Source organism: Rhinopithecus roxellana, chromosome 16 (genome assembly GCF_007565055.1).
Source record: "Rhinopithecus roxellana isolate Shanxi Qingling chromosome 16, ASM756505v1, whole genome shotgun sequence".
NCBI lineage: Eukaryota > Metazoa > Chordata > Mammalia > Primates > Cercopithecidae > Rhinopithecus > Rhinopithecus roxellana.
Window position 1 is genome coordinate 54,582,985 of NC_044564.1, and position 22,833 is coordinate 54,605,817.

The 22,833-nt window shown below is 36.9% G+C and overlaps 1 protein-coding gene across 10 annotated transcripts in view; it reads right to left on the reverse strand.

Annotated features, from left to right (window-relative positions):
- The window catches only part of RFX3 (regulatory factor X3), a 325,429-nt gene that overhangs the window by 181,320 nt on the left and 121,276 nt on the right, over positions 1 to 22,833 (reverse strand). For all 10 annotated transcript variants that reach the window (XM_010389306.2, XM_030919590.1, XM_010389299.2 and 7 more), the window contains one exon: positions 10,653 to 10,777. In XM_010389306.2, the coding sequence (XP_010387608.1) occupies positions 10,653 to 10,769 (117 nt within the window). In that variant the 5' untranslated portion in view covers positions 10,770 to 10,777. The remainder of the gene's footprint in view (positions 1 to 10,652; positions 10,778 to 22,833) is intronic.

Genomic DNA, 22,833 nt, shown 5'->3' on the forward strand with positions numbered 1-22,833 from the left:
ACACTTTGTTGACAAAAAGAAAATGAGAGTTCTCACCTTCTTTGCTTGGTGTAAAGGAATATAAGGTATCACCTGCCTTGTCCCAGAGGAAAAAGCTAACTTGAGGAACTGAAAAATATGCCTGCTGGGGGTGAGCCATATGGTACAGTACAATGTTTTTTCCAAAGTGTGGTCCAGGTGTACACAAGATTATTTTTTATGAGGTCAAGATTGAAGTGTTGGGGGGGCAGGTGGTGAGGGTGTATATGTATAATCTTCTATTTATGGTTAGTGACACTGATTTTCCACTTCTGACAGAAATCCAATTTTTTGTTTTTAATATATGTATTTAATATAAAATGTGATTCTATTTAAGAAGCAATCAGGCTCCCTATACCAACCCCTATGCAGTAAGGTGACTGGCCTTCCCTAACTTAAGTAAAATGTTTAGAGTTTGTTCTTTGGTTTAATCTCTGCATTGAGGAATACCAAGCACGGGTAATACCACATGAAAAAAGAGAAAGATTAATTAAATTAGTGCAATAAATATCCAACTCTTTACCCAACTCAGCTCCCAGGCAGCCAAGCATTCCCCCACTAGGCAGGAAGTTGGACAAGTCTTCTTAAAAAAATTGACCAGCCAAAGAGGAAAAACAAAGATACTGAACATCAGAGGGTTCTTAATTAAAAAGCCTCGTCAGTGAGATGACCCCATTTTGAAGTCAATAAGACTCACTCATGCATTCAAATCAGCATCTTATACTCACATTTTAAAATATGGATAAACACCCACAGATTATCAGACATCAGAGAAAAGCTGTTAATATGAAAGACAGAGACATAGTGAAAAACAAAAGAAAACAGAACAGGGTACCTTAAAAGAAACAGACAAGATAAAGAGAAAAAAAAATTCAATAACTTAAAAAAAATTAGTAACTTCAGAGAGGAAAAAGAAAACCATGAAATAAAACATAATATTACGAAAAGGAACACACAGGATTTTTTTTTAAAGTTCTTGAAAATTAAAAAAAAAAAAAAAACTGATAGAATTTAAAAATAATAGAAAGGCTGAACAATGAAATTGAAAATAAAACAAAAAAAGTCCAGAAAGTGAAAAACACAAGAAAACAGAGGGGGAGGGAATCATAAATGAAAAAACTGAATAAAGTTTCCCAGAAATGAAAAAGCATGAATGTCCAGACTGAAATGGCCCATGAAGGTTGTAGCACAGTATTTGAAAATAGGCCCGCATCAATGCACATCATCAAAAAGTTCATAAAACTGGAATTTCAAATGTTCTACAAAGTTTCAGAGAAAAAAAAATCACATAAACCACATGAAAAAGATCAGAAATCAAACTGGTGTTTGGCTTGTCCATGGCAATCCTGCAAACCAGAAGAAACACAATCATTAAATCTAAGAAAAATAAGTGAGTTTTACGGGAAAGGAAGGTAATAACTGCTTACTACAAGGCTGGATTTGAAAAGCATTTCTATATCATGGTAGTAAAAGCACTGAATACTTATTTACTAAAATTAAAACATAACATAGATTGAGACATATGAAATTATTGTTTTTGTACATAAAAGAAACATGGTTCGATCTGTCAAGAACATGAGGAATCTGAAGGGTGGGTGGGTGGGTCAGGTTGTGTATTTGTGTGTTAGGGACCAAAAGAAGGGCATGCTAAGATAATGCTTAAAATGCTTAAAACTAAAAATTCAAGATGCAGTAAAATATGTATACTATCTTTAAGTAAATGGAAGTAAATATCAAAATAACAAGTTTAAAGAAGTCAGTATAGTTGCCTATGAGGAGTGGTTTGTGGGAGAACGGGGGAGGTTAAAGACAATATTTTTAAAATAACAAACCTTGCGAAATTTTTTGACTCTTTACATTATTATATGCCCTATTAAGACCTGGTGTAAATATTTGATAATATATAAATTCAATAAAAAGAAAACTTTTTTCACGTTTACAGAAGGCACCTTCTGGAGATAGGAACACTATTTTCATCACACTCTTGTTAGTGATAGGCACTCTCTCAGAACCATTCTTCCATAGAGATGAAAACCAGAGTGAGTTAAATGATCAACATTGCCTTTAAAAAGATAACTGTTACCTTTTTAAAGTTAGTTATAACAAAGTCTGCATTGTTCTTTACTTGCTCTTTGGATGACATGACATAAGCTATCCCTTTCTAAATAAGGTTTGGAGTCTTAAAATTGGTGATGGCATTAATAATAGCAGAGCCTTTTAAATCACCATTTCAAAGACTTATTTTTAATGGTTAAAAAACATATAAAAAGATAAAAACATAACCAATAATGTGGGCACTAAACAATGGGTACACATGGACATACAGATGAAAATAATAGATACTGGGGACTCTAAAAGGAGAGAGGGTGGGAAGGGGATAAGTGTTGAAAAATTACCGATTGGGTACAATGTTCGCCATTTGGGTAATGGGTACCCTAGAAGCCCAAACCCCACCATTATGTAATTTATCCATAAAGCAAACCTGTATATGTATCCCCTGGATCTCTAATTTTAAAAAAGACAGAATATGTTTAAAAGAAATAAATGAAACATAAGCAATAGACTGAAACATAACATTGTTTGAAGATCAAAACTACATATAGTTCAATCGAATAAACTGGGAGCTTGTGGGATGGGAAAGATGTGTATGTATATATGGTAGAGTATGCTAAGATTTTTTTTTTTAATGTCTAAAAAATAAACACAAAATGGCTGGGTGCAGGGGTTCACGCTTGTAATCCCAGCACTTTGGGAGGCTGAGGCGGGCAGATCACGAGGTCAGGAGATCGAGACTATTCTGGTTAACATGGTGAAACCCCATCTCTACTAAAAATACAAAAAATTGGTGGGAGACTGAGCAAGATGGCAAAATAGGAACAGCTTCAGTCTCCAACTCCCAGCGCGAGCGACACAGAAGACCGGTGATTTCTGCATTTTCAACTGAGGTACTGGGGTCATCTCACTAGGGAGTGCCAGACAATCCGTGCTGGTCAGCTGCTGCAGCCCGACCAGCGAGAGCTGAAGCAGGGCGAGGCATCCCCTCACCTGGGAAGTGCAAGAGGGAAGGGAATCCCTTTTCCTAGCCAGGGGAACTGAGACACACAACACCTGGAAAATCGGGTAACTCCCACGCCAATACTGCGCTTTAAGCAAACGGGCACACCAGGAGATTATACCCACCCCTGGCCGGGAGGGTACCACGGCCACGGAGCCTCCCTCATTGCTAGCACAGCAGTCTGCCATCTAACCGCAGGCAGCAGCGAGGCTGGGGGAGGGGCACCCGCCATTGCTGAGGCTTAAGTAGGTAAATAAAGGCCCTGGGAAGCTCGAACTGGGTGGAGCTCACAGCAGCTCAAGGAAATCTGCCTGTCTCTGTACACTCCACCTCTGGGGACAGGCCACAGCTAAACAACAACAACAAAAAAAGCAGCAGAAACCTTCGCAGACACAAACGACTCTGTCTGACAGCTTTGAAGACAGCAGTGGATCTCCCAACATGGAAGTTGAGATCTGAGAAGGGACAGACTGCCTGCTCAAGTGGGTCCCTGACTCCTGAGTAGCCTAACTGGAAGACATCCTCCACTAGGGGCAGTCTGACACGCCACACCTCACAGGGTGGAGTACACCCCTGAGAGGAAGCTTCCAAAGTAAGAATCAGACAGGTACACTCGCTGTTCAGCAATATTCTATCTTCTGCAACCTCTGATGCTGATACCCAGGCAAACAGGGTCTGGAGTGGACCTCAAGCAATCTCCAACAGACCTACAGCTGAGGGTCCTGACTATTAGAAGGAAAACTATCAAACAGGAAGAACACCTATACCAAAACCCCATCAGTACGTCACCATCATCAAAGAACAGAGACAGATAAAACCACAAAGATGGAAAAAAGCAGGGCAGAAAAGCTGGAAATTCAAAAAATAAGAGCGCATCTCCCCCTGCAAAGGAGCACAGCTCATCGCCAGCAACGGATCAAAACTGGTCAGAGAATGACTTTGACAAGATGAGAGAAGAAGGCTTCAGTCCATCAAACTTCTCAGAGCTAAAGGAGGAATTACGTACTCAGTGCAAAGAAACTAAAAATCTTGAAAAAAGAGTGGAAGAATTGATAGCTAGAATAATTAATGCAGAGAAGGTCATAAACGAAATGACAGAGATGAAAACCATGGCACGAGAAATACGTGACAAATCCACAAGCTTCAGTAACCGACTCGATCAACTGGAAGAAAGAGTATCAGCGATTGAGGATCAAATGAATGAAATGAAGTGAGAAGAGAAACCAAAAGAAAAAAGAAGAAAAAGAAATGAACAAAGCCTGCAAGAAGTATGGGATTATGTAAAAAGACCAAATCTACATCTGATTGGGGTGCCTGAAAGTGAGGCGGAAAATGGAACCAAGTTGGAAAACACTCTTCAGGATATCATCCAGGAGAACTTCCCCAACCTAGTAGGGCAGGCCAACATTCAAATTCAGGAAATACAGAGAACACCACAAAGATATTCCTCGAGAAGAGCAACTCCAAGACACATAATTGCCAGATTCACCAAAGTTGAAATGAAGGAAAAAATCTTAAGGGCAGCTAGAGAGAAAGGTCGGGTTACACACAAAGGGAAGCCCATCAGACTAACAGCAGACCTCTCGGCAGAAACTCTACAAGCCAGAAGAGAGTGGGGGCCAATATTCAATGTTCTTAAAGAAAAGAATTTTCAACCCAGAATTTCATATCCAGCCAAACTAAGTTTCATAAGTGAAGGAGAAATAAAATCCTTTACAGATAAGCAAATGCTTAGAGATTTTGTCACCACCAGGCCTGCCTTACAAGAGACCCTGAAGGAAGCCCTAAACATGGAAAGGAACAACTGGTACCAGCCATTGCAAAAACATGCCAAAATGTAAAGACCATCGAGGCTAGGAAGAAACTGCATCAACTAACGAGCAAAATAACCAGTTAATATCATAATGGCTGCATCAAGGTCACACATAACAATATTAACCTTAAATGTAAATGGACTAAATGCTCCAATGAGAAGACAAAGACTGGCAAACTGGATAAAGAGTGAAGACCCATCAGTCTGCAGTATTCAGGAGACCCATCTCACATGCAGAGACATACATAGGCTCAAAATAAAGGGATGGAGGAAGATCTACCAAGCAAATGGAGAACAAAAAAAAAAGCAGGGGTTGCAATCCTAGTCTCTGATAAAATAGACTTTAAATCATCAAAGATCAAAAGAGACAAAGAAGGCCATTACATAATGGTAAAGGGATCAATTCAACAGGAAGAGCTAAATATCCAGAATATATATGCACCCAATACAGGAGCACCCAGATTCATAAAGCAAGTCCTTAGAGACTTACAAAGAGACTTAGACTCCCATACAATAATAATGGGAGACTTCAACACTCCACTGTCAATATTAGACAGATCAATGAGACAGAAAGTTAACAAGGATATTCAGGAATTGAACTCATCTCTGCACCAAGCAGACCTAATAGACATCTATAGAACTCTCCATCCCAAATCAACAGAATATACATTCTTCTCAGCACCACATCGCACTTATTCCAAAATTGACCACATAATTGGAAGTAAAGCACTCCTCAGCAAATGTAAAAGAACAGAAATTATAACAAACTCTCTCTCAGACCACAGTGCAATCAAACTAGAACTCAGGACTAAGAAACTCAATCAAAACCGCTCAACTACATGGAAACTGAACAACCTGCTCCTGAATGACTACTGGGTACATAATGAAATGAAGGCAGAAATAAAGATGTTCTTTGAAACCAATGAGAACAAAGATACAACATACTAGAATCTCTGGGACACATTTAAAGCAGTGTGTAGAGGGAAATTTATAGCACTAAATGCCCACAAGAGAAAGCAGGAAAGATCTAAAATTGACACCCTAACATCACAATTAAAAGAACTGGAGAAGCAAGAGCAAACACATTCAAAAGCTAGCAGAAGGCAAGAAATAACTAAGATCAGAGCAGAACTGAAGGAGATAGAGACACAAAAAACCCTCCAAAAAATCAATGAATCCAGGAATTGGTTTTTTGAAAAAATCAACAAAATTGACAGACCGCTAGCAAGACTAATAAAGAAGAAAAGAGAGAAGAATCAAATAGACACAATAAAAAATGATAAAGGGGATATCACCACGGACCCCACAGAAATACAAACTACCATCAGAGAATACTATAAACACCTCTACGCAAATCAACTAGAAAATCAAGAAGAAATGGATAATTTCCTGGACACTTACACTCTTCAAAGACTAAACCAGGAAGAAGTTGAATCTCTGAATAGAACAATAGCAGGCTCTGAAATTGAGGCAATAATTAATAGCCTACCAACCAAAAAAAGTCCAGGACCAGATGGATTCACAGCTGAATTCTACCAGAGGTACAAGGAGGAGCTGGTACCATTCCTTCTGAAACTATTCCAATCAACAGAAAAAGAGGGAATCCTCCCTAACTCATTTTATGAGGCCAACATCATCCTGATACCAAAGCCTGGCAGAGACACACGCAAAAAAAAGAAAATTTTAGATAAATATCCCTGATGAACATCGATGCAAAAATCCTCAATAAAATACTGGCAAACCGGATTTAGCAGCACATCAAAAAGCTTATCCATCATGATCAAGTGGGCTTCATCCCTGGGATGCAAGGCTGGTTCAACATTCGCAAATCAATAAACGTAATCCAGCATATAAACAGAACCAAAGACAAGAACCACATGATTATCTCGATACATGCAGAAAAGGCTTTTGACAAAATTCAACAGCCCTTCATGCTAAAAACGCACAATAAATTTGGTATTGATGGAACGTACCTCAAAATAATAAGAGCTATTTATGACAAACCCACAGCCAATATCATACTGAATGGGCAAAAACTGGAAAAATTCCCTTTGAAAACTGGCACTAGACAGGGATGCCCTCTCTCACCACTCCTATTCAACATAGTGTTGGAAGTTCTGGCTAGGGCAATCAGGCAAGAGAAATAAATCAAGGGTATTCAGTTAGGAAAAGAAGAAGTCAAATTGTCCCTGTTTGCAGATGACATGATTGTATATTTAGGAAACCCCATTGTCTCAGCCAAAAATCTCCTTAAGCTGATAAGCAACTTCAGCAAAGTCTCAGGATACAAAATCAATGTGCAAAAATCACAAGCATTCTTATACACCAGTAACAGACAAACAGAGAGCTAAATCAGGAATGAACTTCCATTCACAATTGCTTCAAAGAGAATAAAATACCTAGGAATCCAACTTACAAGGGATGTAAAGGACCTCTTCAAGGAGAACTACAAACCACTGCTCAGTGAAATAAAAGAGGACACAAACAAATGGAAGAACATACCATGCTCATGGATAGGAAGAATCAATATCGTGAAAATGGCCATACTGCCCAAGGTTATTTATAGATTCAATGCCATCCCCATCAAGCTACCAATGAGTTTCTTCACAGAATGGGAAAAAACTGCTTTAAAGTTCATATGGAACCAAAAAAGAGCCCGCATTGCCAAGACAATCCTAAGTCAAAAGGACAAAGCTGGAGGCATCACGCTACCTGACTTCAAACTATACTACAAGGCCACAGTTACCAAAACAGCATGGTACTGGTACCAAAACAGAGATATAGACCAATGGAACAGAACAGAGTCCTCAGAAATAATACCACACATCTACAGCCATCTGATCTTTGACAAACCTGAGAGAAACAAGAAATGGGGAAAGGATTCCCTATTTAATAAATGGTGCTGGGAAAATTGGCTAGCCATAAGTAGAAAGTTGAAACTGGATACTTTCCTTACTCCTTATACAATGATTAATTCAAGATGGATTAGAGACTTAAATGTTAGACCTAATACCATAAACACCCTAGAAGAAAACCTAGGTAGTACCATTCAGGACATAGGCATGGGCAAGGACTTCATGTCTAAAACACCAAAAGCAACGGCAGCAAAAGCCAAAATTGACAAATGGGATCTAATTAAACTAAAGAGCTTCCGCACAGCAAAAGAAACTACCATCAGAGTGAACAGGCAACCTACAGAATGGGAGAAAATTTTTGCAATCTACTCATCTGACAAAGGGCTAATATCCAGAACCTACAAAGAACTCAAACAAATACACAAGAAAAAAAACAAACAACCCCATCAAAAAGTGGGCAAAGGATATGAACAGACATTTCTCAAAAGAAGACATTCATACAGCCAACAGACACATGAAAAAATGCTCATCATCACTCGCCATCACAGAAATGCAAATCAAAACCACAATGAGATACCATCTCACACCAGTTAGAATGGCAATCATTAAAAAGTCAGGAAACAACAGGTGCTGGAGAGGATGTAGAGAAATAGGAACACTTTTACACTGTTGGTGGGTTTGTAAACTAGTTCAACCATTATGGCAAACAGTATGGCGATTCCTCAAGGATCTAGAACTAGATGTACCATACGACCCAGGCATCCCAAAGGTATGGGTATATACCCAAAGGATTATAAATCATGCTGCTATAAAGACACATGCACATGTATGTTTATTGCGGCAGTATTCACAATAGCAAAGACTTGGAATCAACCCAAATGTCCATCTGTGACAGACTGGATTAAGAAAATGTGGCACATATACACCATGGAATACTATGCAGCCATAAAAAAGGATGAGTTTGCGTCCTTTGTAGGGACATGGATGCAGCTGGAAACCATCATTCTTAGCAAACTATCACAAGAACAGAAAACCAAACACTGCCATGTTCTCACTCATAGGTGGGAACTGAACAATGAGATCACTTGGACTCCGGAAGGGGAACATCACACATCGGGGCCTATCATGGGGAGGGGGAGGGGGGAGTGATTGCATTGGGAGTTATACCTGATATAAATGACGAATTGATGGGTGTTGACGAGTTGATGGGTGCAGCACACCAACATGGCACAAGTATACATATGTAACAAACCTGCACGTTATGCACATGTACCCTAGAACTTAAAGTATAATAAAAAAAAAAAAAAGAATTTTATATCATCACACTTCATTCTTCCTTAATGGCATACTTGTCAGCAAGATTAAAAACATATGGCATAAGATAAAGAATACAAAATATCCTTCAAGGAAAGCACATAAACTCTAGGTAATAAAGATTCTGTCAATAATTTACGTAATGTCTTTGACTTTATCCAGATGGCCAATATGGGATGTGGGATGTTGGTCTAGACGAAAAACTGGATAGAATTTACGTGATATAGAAAGAAAATACTGTCATATTGTTGTATACTTTCTTGACTAATAACATGCCTAGTTCTTTTTTTATGGAGTACCCTAAGGTATATTTCTTACCACATCATAGAAAGTATGATTTTGGGCAATAAAATACAACAAATCTGTAAAAAAAATAAAAAATAAAAAATAAATAAAAAATACAGTGTGATAACTCTGGAAAAAAAAAACAAAAAATTAGCCGGGCGTGGTGGCGGGCCCCTGTAGTCCCAGCTACTTGGCAGGCTGAGGCAGAAGAATGGGGTGAACCCGGGAGGCAGAGCTTGCAGTGAGCCGAGATCGCGCCACTGCACTCCAACCTGGGAGACAGCAAGACTCCCATCTCAACAAACAAACAAACAAACAAAAAGAACAAAACACAAAACGATTATTTCAGATGTCTTTACTTATCCCAAAAGCCAATGACTTCTGTACGATTCCACCGCACTCCCTGACCAACCCAATTCTATATCCTGTAAAGAATATAACCTTGTGTCTATCATTTACAAAAATGTCCTTCATCATCTATAACCCATCTATATCCTTCTCCCTAACCACTTATTTATAATTGTAAGAGCAACATTTGCTAAAGAGTCTCTTTAATACTAAGAAATTATAGGCAAATCTTGAATCTCAAGATAATGTTATATGACATATGATCTTTCTCACTTATGTTCTCACCACTCTTTAGAAGAAATCACAGGCCAGTGTGTTCACAATCCACATACATGAACAGCATTACTTTGTCAGTATCTTTCCAAAACAAGTCAACTGCCTTGCATATGAATAAGACCTGTAGTAAATATCTGATGATAAATTCGCTTCCAACTTTTAAATGGCATGGATCAGATCTCCAGACCTTTAAGATTATTCTATTTTCATTCAACAGTATTTATCAGTCACCTAATGCCAAGGCACTTTCTAAAATACCACAAAGGCAAAATCCCTGCCTGGAAGTTACATACATCCTATTAAGTACTACTGTGAGCCAACTAAATAAAGAATAATATTGCTGACATTTCAATAAGAAAGAAATAGAAAGTTGTGATAAACAATGGGGAGAGAAGAGAAGAAGAAAACTTTGGGTGGTCATGTCAGAAAAAATAACTCGCTTTAGGAGTCAAGACAGGCTGTTTGAGAATAGAGATTGTAACTTAAGTATTCATTTTTGTATCCCTATAGCCTCGCACAGAAAGAACCTGGCATATCCAAGAAATGCTCAAGAAACATTTGCTGAATGAACCTAAAAACTGAAGTATGCCTATCATAGCAAGACAGTAAAGTCCAAAAAAATCAGGTATGTTGGACAGCCAACATAATGAAAGTAACAGCATCTTTTCTAAGAGCAGCAGCTCCTTACCTGTTGTTGTACTGGTACTTGCTGTACCACCTGTGTAGGCACTGCTGCTTGACTAGCCACCGAAGTTTGTAAGGTCACTGTCGAGCCTGTGTCTGACCCAGTCTCTGATGTCTGCATGATGGTCTCTGAAACAGATTAAAATGAAATTAAAGTTTAAAATGTTACTCCTCCATGACTAACTTCCTTACAATTGTTCTTAAAATCCTATACTATAACTAACTTTTAACTCTTATACCTCTTATCCCAACATACTACCATGACAGTCCATGCACATATGTGTATAGTCATTTTGACCACTTAATAAATACAGAAAATTACTAATCCACATTCTTTAAAAAAATTCCCATTAGCACCTCTTATCCTGAGACTATCTGGGTTAAATTTCATTGAAAGCTACCTTCTATCTCATCTGTTATAAATTGTTTAAATACCTTTATAAACTATCATCCAAAATTATGTCAAAATGCTCTTATAAGCCAATAAGCCACCTGGGAGAGCATATCAGAAGATAAAACTCCCAGTAAGCCACCTGGGAGAGCATATCAGAAGATAAAAGACAGAGATTTGGAAATTGGCCTTCTATGGACTATATTCGACTCCCCATTCCGGTTTTGTTTGATGTAAATGTCATGAATTCTACTTTCTAGACACTTTTATAGGCTGTCAGGATGTCACCAGAGCATAATTTAGAGTAAATCATTTCTAAGGTCCTTTCCAACTTAAAACAAACAGAGAGTCAAATCATGAGTGAATTCCATTCACAATTGCTTCAAAGAGAATAAAATACCTAGGAATCCAACTTAAAGGGATGTGAAGGACCTCTTCAAGGAGAACTATAAACCACTGCTCAGTGAAATAAAAGAGGATACAAACAAATGGAAGAACATACCATGCTCATGGATAGGAAGAATCGATATCGTGAAAATGTCCATACTGCCCAAGGTAATTTATAGATTCAATGCCATCCCCATCAAGCTACCAATGACTTTCTTCACATTATTGGAAAAAACTACTTTAAAGTTCATATGGAACCAAAAAAGAGCCCGCATTGCCAAGTCAATCCTAAGCCAAAAGAACAAAGCTGGAGGCATCACATTATGTGACTTCAAACTATACTACAAGGCTACAGTAACCAAAATAGCATGGTACTGGTACCAAAACAGAGATATAGACCAATGGAACAGAACAGAGCCCTCAGAAATAATACCACACATCTACAACCATCTGATCTTTGACAAACCTAACAAAAGCAAGAAATGGGGAAATAATTCCCTATTTAATAAATGGTGCTGGGAAAACTGGCTAGCCATGTGTAGAAAGCTGAAACTGGATCCCTTCCTTACACTTTACACAGAAATTAATTCAAGATGGATTAAAGACTTAAATGTTAGACCTAAAACCATAAAAACCCTAGAAGAAAACCTAGGCAATACCATTTAGGACATAGGCATGGGCAAGGACTTCATGTCTAAAACACGAAAAGCAATGGCAACAAAAGCCAAAATTGACAAATGGGATCTAATTAAACTAAAGAGCCTCTGCACAGCAAGAGAAACTGCCATCAGAGTGAACAGGCAACCAACCTACAGAATGGGAAAAAATTTTTGCAATCTGCTCATCTGACAAAGAGCTAATATCCAGAATCTAGAAAGAACTCAAACAAATTTACAAGAAAAAAAAAACCCATCAAAAAGTGGGCGAAGGATATGAACAGACACTTCTCAAAAGAAGACATTTATGCAGCCAAGAGACACATGAAAAAATACTCATCATCACTGGCCATCAGAGAAATGCAAATCAAAAACACAATGAGACACCATCTCACACAAGTTAGAATGGCGATCATTAAAAATTCAGGAAACAACAGGTACTGGAGAGGACGTGGAGAAACAGGAACACTTTTACACTGTTGGTGGGACTGTAAACTAGTTCAACCATTGTGGGAGACAGTGTGGCGACTCAAGGATCTAAAACTAAAAATACCATTTGACCCAGCAATCCCATTACTGGGTCTATACCCAAAGGATTAGAAATCATGGTGCTATAAAGACACATGCACACATATGTTTATTGCAGCACTATTCACAATAGCAAAGACTTGGAACCAACCCAAATGTCCATCAATGACAGACTGGATTAGGAAAATGTGGCACACATACACCATGGAATACTATGCAGTCATAAAAAAGGATGAGTTCATGTCCTTTGTAGGGACATGGATGCAGCTGGAAACCATCATTCTCAGCAAACTATCGCAAGGACAAAAAACCAAACACCGCATGTTCTCACTCATAGGTCGGAACTGAACAATGAAAACACTTGGACACAGGAAGGGAAACATCACACACCAGGGCCTGTTGTGGGATTGGGGGAGGGGACATCTATACATACGTAACAAACCTGCATGTTGTGCACATGTACCCTAGAACTTACAGTATAATTAAAAAAAAAAAACTATTTGGTGATCTAAAACAATTAATGTATATCCAAAAGCCAACTGATATAACCTAAACTTAGCCAAAGAATCAAGTTAACTAATTTTGTGTATCATATAATATGGTACTAAAATCAAAATTCGATTATAGTCTTATACAAAGATAGCCCTAAATCCATAACATTTAATACAGTTGAAAGATGGGGGAGACTACTATCATGTAAGTGAGATTTGTAAACAAAGACATGTACTTTCTCTCATTCACAATTAAACATGCTACGTTTCTCAGTTTTGCCTGACCTGCCAACATAGGAGTAAATTTTGCATTGTTTACTCTAACAAGAATGCTTTCTCCGGCTTCCTGGCCTTGACATCCCCTTTTACTACTTATGCATTCAATGAAACGAATATGAATTTCCTTGTTATTGAGCAAAGACCAGATTTCTAATTTTCTTTCCTGGAGGAATGGAGCAAGAGAAACAGTGTTTAACTGGTAGCATAAGAAAAACACTGCATCATAATTTAAATCTATATGAAGTATAGTGAACATTAAGTTTCACTAAGAAATTTTTGAAAGAGTATTCAGTTTTTCAAGGAGAAAATTAACCCCTCTTGGCATCTTTTGTCACAGCATGACTTCTTGTAATTTTCCCCCAAAACCTTCAATCATATTCAATTTCAGAAACGGACCTCTAAAGACAACACATGTATTTGTCTTTTTTATAAATGAGGACACTAAAGCCCAGAGAAATTAAGAGACTTGTTCAAGATGACTGGAGTAGACTTGGGACTGGGCTTTTTCACTTTGAATCTGTGCTTAATTTTCTTTCTACACTTTAACATTGGCATCGTTCTAAGTGATTATTTTCTCATTCTTTTGTTAGTCAAACCCTAAAGCAGCCCAATAAACCTTGTACATACAAAAGGCATAGCAGTAACAACTAGCATTGATTGTTTAACATATGCTAAGAATTATTTTAAGTGCTTGATATATTTATTAATTTAAAAATTAATCCGTGTTAACAACCCAATGCAGTTGGTATGACCATAATTTGCATTTACAGATGAGGAACCTCAGGCATAGAGAGCAAAAGTGACTAGAGGTTTACAAAATAAAAGGAAAGTGATAAATTCAGTGGCTCATTCTCCTAGATGGGTTAGCTAATGTTCAACTCCAGCTTATCGTATGTGGGAAACTTCCTTCCATTTTCCAAAAGAAGCTGAGAATCCAGATTTTTATGTGAAATATCACAAATGGTGGTTTATTTAAACGTAGTACTGATCTCCAAACACACATGCACACACACATACACACCTTTGAACTAGCATTAAGACTACAGAAATGACCAAAAATGTTTGCGAATGACAGTATTTTTTACTACACAAAATTCTTGCCTAATGAGTATTACTAGAGGACCTATAGTTCTCAAAATTTGTGGAGAGAATACACAAATTAAGACCAGTCTGTACCTCTTCCTCTTTATTCTACCATAGATGGGGGCGGGGGTGGGGTGGTAGGGGGAGTGGGGAAGAAAGCAAAAGCCAGAGTCCTTTGATTTATTATATATTTATATGCCATTTGTGCCATAGCAGAGGAACTATTAGTAAGAGTGAGGCAATGCTTTTCTGGAAAGAATAAGGAATGAACCAGACATTAGATATCATCTTCTGTGAGGTGTTTTTCAGTCTCTGTTGCCAACTCCAAGATGGCCGGTGGCCTCTGTCAGTTTAGTGTACAGATGGGGAAGACAGCATTGCCAGCTATAGCTTCTCCTTTAAGCTGTTCAATTAAGAGTTGCAAACTATTTAATAGGAGGAATCTTCATAGAATAGAGTGGGGGAAATAAGATAGGTAAAAAATCAATGGTTGTAAAACATAAAGCTAGCGGAGTCATACAGAACTTTCCATCTAGCCTCCAGCTGTATCTATAAACCACATCCAAACTGTTACATAAAGCCTAGTCCTGCACAACCAAGTATCACATCAAGTATCAACCAAGTCCTAGCACATGTTCTGTTTATTCCCAAATGACTGCTCATAGGTCTGATCGACTTGGTTCCTGGATTATAGGGTCATGCCAGTTGATAAAAACTTAGCCTCTCTTTCGTGTCTCTCCATTTTCCTTCATAGACACAATTTCATTTTCCTCTGATTTCACTATCTTCGGCCTTGACAGAGAAGCTCTCTTTGCCATGCTTTATGACATTAGAGGGTATCAATCATATCCGTTCCTCAGATTGACTGAAAAGATCATAATTTGGCCTCTCATTTAATAGGTCTTTTCCTGGTACCAGGCACTACACTAAGTGCTTTAAATATATTTTCTAGTTCAATCTTCAGAAGAATCCCCTGATGGAGGTGTTATCCCCACTTAACAAATAAAGAAACTGAGGCACAAATGGATTAAATAACTTGCCAAAAGCCACACAACTAGTAAGAGAAAAAGCCTGAATTCACTTGATGTCTGTCTGACTCTAAAGCGCATGATGTCAACCAGTACATAAACTGCTTTGCAATATCATGATGCTAGGGTTTCCAAAGAAAAGCTAGAGACTGTTGGTCTAGACAGCAATCTTTGGGGTTCTCAATCGTTATTACATGATTTACACTTCCAACAACAATAGAAAGACATCCCCTCTTTCTGACACCAAAGTTAGGAAGTATTTCTTCTCTTTCAACTGAGGCCATACAACCCAATGAATATGTATCTTTCCAGAGGCATTTTTAGTGATTAATTCTGAAGACCTGATAAAAACAGCAGATCAGTTAGAACGTTAAAGCATGTTTGAGGAGTACAACCCTCCTGCCAAATTCTGCTAAACAGATCATTGAAGCCCACTGACACATTCATAGTATTCTGGTAGGTTTCCATCATTTCTGCAAAGTAAGGATCATCACAGGAGAGCAGTGTCCTAGCATGCTCCATTTTAGGTTTTGTTTTATTCCCAGCATAATCGCTTATGAGTACATCTGAGGTGTTCCCATTCATCCAGCAGTAGTTTCTGGTGTTTTGTTTATGTTTGGGAGTAATTTGGTTAGTTTACTTTCTTCACAGCCTTCTTTCAAGTGATATTTGTTTATCAGTCACAAATGCCGTCACATTAATCCATTTTGATAAGCTAAATAAACCCCTGCAGTTTGTCAATGATGCAGCCCATATGTAAATGAGTTGTATATTCTTACAACAGGAGAGACATGCACAATTTCAGTCTAGTCATTCTTGCCTAATGTGGCTGTCAGGTGTGTCATGAGCAACAGATGCTTGTTTGACAAAGGACCTTTTTATTCTGGCTAATTAAGCAGTTGGACACACCCGCCTGTTAACGGTTCTGCTTTGTACAGCCAGCTCTGACTGAATCATCTGAATCTATAGCTAAATAGGCCACATTTTGAAAGAAGGCTAATTAACCCCTAGAAGAAGGAAAAGATATTGCAAAAACCCAGCTGCTGAATGGAACAAGATTAGCATTTCTTCAACCTGATGGGTAAAACCTAGGCAAAGCAAATGTGTTTGGAACAAACATGCATTATTGCAAGTTTTAAGGCATTCGAATGTTCTTTGTGGAACTTCCTGAACATTATTTAATACACTCAAATTCACAGTTGGATTCCTTTTATCACTCACAATGTACATGCCAGATTAAATGGATTAATAGTCTGACCTAATCAATTACTTATCAAACACAACTATGTTACTGGGCTAGCTTAAAAATAGGTAGTATCCACCTAATTTTTATTGGGGTCTTTCATCCTGAAATAACTTGCTCTCCTAAAGAGCAAAGTGTGCAAAGTTTGGTTCCACTACACTTACTGTATTATTTTTAACACTGAGGAATGTAACAGGTTTTAATTCAGTATAGAAGACAAAGACCTGTAATTTAATTTTCAAGCTCAACAGAGAATTTCCTTCCTTTTTCCTGAGCATAGAAAGACAAAAGATGCTAGCTCCTATTCCTACTTGAACCAAATTAGCCAAAATTATTATGATAGTTACTTAATGGGTATAGTGAAAATAAACGACATCTAAAATGTGACCATATTCAAGAATAACTTATTTACAAGAGCATTAGAAACCTGGCTCAACATAAGATCATAGAAACACCATTTACGGAAAAAAACAAATGTTTTGCAGGTGAAAATTACTATTTTTAAAACATAGAACAAGGAGTTTAACATTGGTGTGTTGGTGTGCTTTTACATAAAGACCCAAAATTATTGTAATTGAAGTTCTGCGGCATAACACTTTTATTACTAATGCTCTGATTCAGCATCAGCATTCCTAAATAAAAGCTGGAAAATAATAGTAGCATATATAGTGTCTATAGCAATTAAGATTTCTATTAAAATTAAGACAACTAAAATGAACAATGCTTTTGGGGAGGAAATTACTGACATTTAACATAAATTTAGTACAAAATGTACAAAATTCTGACTATTCTGGAGTAGATAATGAACAATATTAAGATAAATGTAACAACAAAAAAAAACCTAAGGACATTAGACAACTTCAAGAAAGACAATGTACAATGATGAGGCATAGTAGAAATTATCAATGCATATATATGTTTCACATATATAAGTATTTCAAACATGTTTAGTCACGTGCTACATTTAGATATATGTTTAAATAGTCATGTATTAAATTTAGTTTCTTAAAACTCTGGAAAAAAACATATTGAGCTGATTACTTCACCTACAAATATAAAACACTTGGCTTTCTTCCACCTTCACCCAGTACAAATGAAAAAACTAGTTGAACTACAAACTGTAGTCAAACACCAACCCTTCTTTATATAAAACACATCCTTGTGAAAATTTATTCATTGTAAAACACAGGGCTTTATCAAATCAATAAATCAAGTAAATGAGGAATGTAAAAAGAAAATTCATGATTTTCTGTATTATAAAAATGCTGCCTCTTTATTTAGGTTTGATGTTGTAATCCTCATGACTGTGTACAATAAATCTTTGTACTAAACTGATCTGTAGAAAAATGATGGAATGATAATAGTGTAGACTGTTCAGCAGTCATCTTCCTGTGATAACTGATGACAGTGATTAATGTTGAAGATGATTAATCAGCACACTGGTAACATATACAGGCTGCCTGGGTAACTTTTTTCACTTTTCAAAGGTTTCCTCTTAACTAATTCTTTCCTTGACTCGGAATAGATTATGAAAAACTATTACTTAAAGAGAGAAATGAAATTACTGTAATTTTTATCTTAAAGAACTAATTATCAAAAACTAAAATAAAACAATCCCCTTAACACTGAAGCCAAAGTGCTAGAAAGACATACAGGACAGGAGCAAAGGGAGGCAAAGATTAGCTTAAAAGGCAGCATTATTTACAGAGCCACAAAAGAAACGAGCAGGTAATACTGCACCAAACAGCGTTTCCTTTAGATTTTATAGGGAGTGACAGCCAGAACAGAAATTCTTAATTTTCTTCACATCAGAAAAGACTCCAATGACAGTGTTCCTCTTAGATTATCTTGCCTACACAAGAATTTTTTTTCCTCTCATCTCTTTTTCTTTTTATAAAAGTGCAGAATAGAGTCTTTTGCAGTTGCTAACTATTCTGACAGGCTCAAAGAGATCAACACATCTAAAAGAGGAAAATAATACTGTATAATAACATTGCTAATAATGGAAACAATATACTCCATTTTAAATGTACAATATCTTAAAGAACAGAATTCTCATTACTGCCATTTTCTGGCAAATGTAGTGAACATGGGTGTAGGTGGACCTCAAAAAAACCTCTATATATTCATATACACATAAATTCTGAAAACACTTGCTGTAAAACATAATGCTATTAAATTTTTACATTGATTTTCATTATACGTATATACACTTGGAATAAAGACTTGGCCAAAGGATAAAAATGTAAACAGATTAAACACTATAGCCAATTCTGTAAATTCAGATACTTAACAGAAAAATTATTTCTCTGTAAAAATCAGTAAAATTTGAAATAAGTCATCTATACTGAATTACAAACAGTTCCACTGGTACTTATCTATGGGAACTGGTGATGCACTCCGTGGATGGCTGTCTTTCCAATTTGGTATGAAGCATTTTCTTGCCTTCAGAAACAAGAATTCCTTTAAAATCTCATTACTGTATAGCTACATCGTCTAAAGTTGGTTATCCTAGGCTATCTCATAAATCATGAGTTAATATCCCTAACTGGGTTTATTATAATGCTCAAAATCAACTGTAAATTCTTTACAAAAATATAGTTGTCATTATATAACATTTTAGATAAGTGTAAAATTTCATATAATAAGTGTCATTGTCATCTCTCTCATTATACTTTGGTGGTCTTCCATAGAGACTAAAATGGGGAAAAAACTCTTCTTTTATCCTTGATAATACATTAATTATAACATCCCAATCACTACTTTCATGACCAAACTTGTTCAGAAGAGTTATCTACAGTCACTGTCTTCATTTCTGCCCATTCTACTCAACTGCTGACACCTTGTTATTTAGTTTCTGCCATATCCCTCCAAGAGAAGATCATCTTTTCCAAAGTCACTAAGGAACAATCTTTTAATCTGCAAATTCTATGACCTTTTCTTATTTTTGACACTCATTGTACTATCAAATTACACTTGAAATTAATGACAATCTCTTTTATCAAAAAGCTCTTCCTCCTTGCCTTCCAAGACATTCAATTTTTCTGATTTTCTTCCTACCTGTCTGGCCAGTCTTTCTATTTGCCTCAGAAGTTTAATTTCTTCCCTTTGAACAGGAAAAAAAAAAAAAAAAAAAAAAAAAAAGAGTTGAGCTGGGGTTTCTTCTGCTCTCTCAACACTCTGTTTTAAAAAGTTTGGTCACTAATAACTATTATTTGTATATGAATAATTCCCAAATCTGTAACTCTATCAATAATCCTTCCTTCTATTGAGCTACAGTTCTATATTTTTAACTACTCATTGAATCTTTTTAAATACCCTCTCATCATTACTAGTCCACCTGTTTACATGAAATCATCAAAATTCGATTTAGATTTTCATCTTTTCTGTTAAACTTCCTGCCAATAACTGCTGTTACATGCCTTGGGGGATACACAGTCTGCCCTCAATGAATTCAAATTCTACTGACAGCATAAGATAAAAGTGGTCATCTTGGGATCCAGTCATCTTGGCATCCTTTTTTCTCAAAGAAGCCTAAAAGTAAGAACCAGATTTCTTTTTTTTTCTCATCTTCCAAATTTAATAAATTACTGAGTCTGCTTCCTAATTATGTATCAAAAATATACCCACATTATCTATATCTCGCCACACAGATCCCTAGAGTTCAGGCCACTACCTACAATAGGTTCTTAGTGCCCTCAGGATAAACTGCAAACCCTTAACAAGGCTTAGGAGGCTCTTTAGAATATAGCCCCTGCCTGCTGTCTTCCCAAGAGTATATACAATCCAGCCTTATGGAACTACCCACAGTTCCCCCACCCTGGGGCATTTGATTTTATGTCTTGTTTTGTTTTTGTGAGACAAGGTCTCACTCTGATGCCCAGGCTGCAGTGCAGTGGCAGAAACTTGGCTCACTCTGCAGCCTCGACCTCCCAGGCCCTGGTGATCCTCCCATCTCAGCCTCCTGAGTAGCTGGGACCACGTGCACGTGCCACCACACCTGGCAACTAATTTTTTGGATTTTTTTGTAGAGACAGGGTTTCACCATGTTGCCCAGCCTAGTCTCAAAGTCCTGGATTCAAGCAATCCACCTGCCTCAGCCTCCCAAAATGCTGGAATTACAGGCATGAGCCACTGACCCGGCCAACCCTGGGGACATTTGAACAGGTCTTTTCTTCTGCTTGAAACAATCTTTCCTTCTTACCTCCTCTAATCTTCACTTTGTCTTTCAGGTCTCAGGAGAAATCCTACTTTCTCCTGATAGCTTCCCAAACAACCACTGCTTTTCCACCTTGCTCTTAACAAGTCCAAATCTAGTGTCCTCCTGGTATTCCCATAGCACACTATCTTTACTCAGTACACAGCAATTATCACATCTATAGTGTAAGTGTCTCTCCAACAAGACTACAAACTCCATGAATGCATGGACTATACTTATCTTTTTCACCTACATATATAGCCACAGCACCCAATATATACATAGAATCTTTGATTTGTTGAAAGAATAATCTCCAAAGAAGACGAGTTTAAGACCTTATTGAAACATTAATATTAGAATATGCTGTACCAGAGGCATCTTCTATATAATTTTTTAAAAATTCTACATAAACATAATTGTATATCACAGCTATTTTAAATCAAATTATTAAGTGTTTTTTCTTAATTTTCTAATGTGACTTCATGTTCAATTTCTATTACAACGGAATTTTATAACAACTCCCATATTCAAAGAATTAAAAGACTCAAAAGACTTTGTGTATAGTTTTTTAAAATAAAGAAACAAGATAAGGATTAAGTAAGCTCAAATGAACAAATCAAGTCTTCAGCTATTGCTCTGAACCTTTTGACACATCATTTACTGTGTTTTAATAAGTACACCTGATTCACTGAATTGTGGATTCACATCGAATGCTCTAATCATGTCATCTTAGAATAAGTGGCCTGGTATGATTCCTTTGTTTTTATGAGACAGAAGCACTCAGAGATCTTTAATAGCTGAAATGCTAAGAATAAGTAATTAGCCTAATAGTAATTGTTCTGACTTCATCGTTAATTAACCACTTGAAATATATTTGAGCTTGGTAACATTCAACTAATATTCTTCTATGTTCTCTTAATAATCATTGAAACTTTCTACCAAAAAAAGGTATTCTAAGAAGCCTCTAGTTACTAATTAGTTAACACACTTATGTAAGGACTTCATATACATTATTTCATCTGTACAGAAAACCTGATGTAGGTACTACTATTATCCCATTTATTATGGATGAGAAAACTGAGGCATATAACTTAAACAATTCTATCAGCACCAAGGTCATATAACTTCATATAACTAGAAATGGGCAGAGTGAGAACTTGAATATGCTATACCACCTACTAAGTCAAGGAGTAACATTTTGTTTCATTCTTTTTTTTAACCTACCCATATGCAGTATTAGGCTAATAATATGACAACTATTTAGATGTTTAACACACCAACTATTATGTAGTCCTATCTAGAGTCTTTTCTATGTTTTCATTCTTCCATAATAAGGAAATTAGATATGCTGTGATTTTTTAATCCAGTTAATAGTTTTCCATGATAGATCATCCTCTAAAAAATACCTTAATTTCATTTCCAGCAATGCAGAGTATCTGACAAGATGACTGTCTATTCTGTAGATCTCAGCTAAGACTAATAAAAATGACTAAATCATGGAAAATTCAGAGTTTCTATACTACCTCTGCTGAAGCATCCATACAGACAGGCTTGTTGGAATTTGAATTAGGGCTCAGAAAATGTTAAAAATCAATGTGCCACAATGCAATATCTTTTCTTTCTGAAATCTCAGAGTTGAGCTCTCAGGTACACACCATCACACCTACTTCTAAAGCTGTAGGAATGACTGCCTACAGCTTGTCAAGACGCCAAAAGAAGGAGCAATCTCAACTCATTCATTCACCAATGAGTTGGTTTCAGTGAGTCTCTGGCACAGGTGCCAGGGGTTGTTGCTCCCTGACCTTTACATTTGATCACAAATTGCATTCAGCAATGGCAAGAAAATGATATTTAACTTTACTTCCTAATGGCACTGCAATCAAGGGCAATAACTGAGAAAC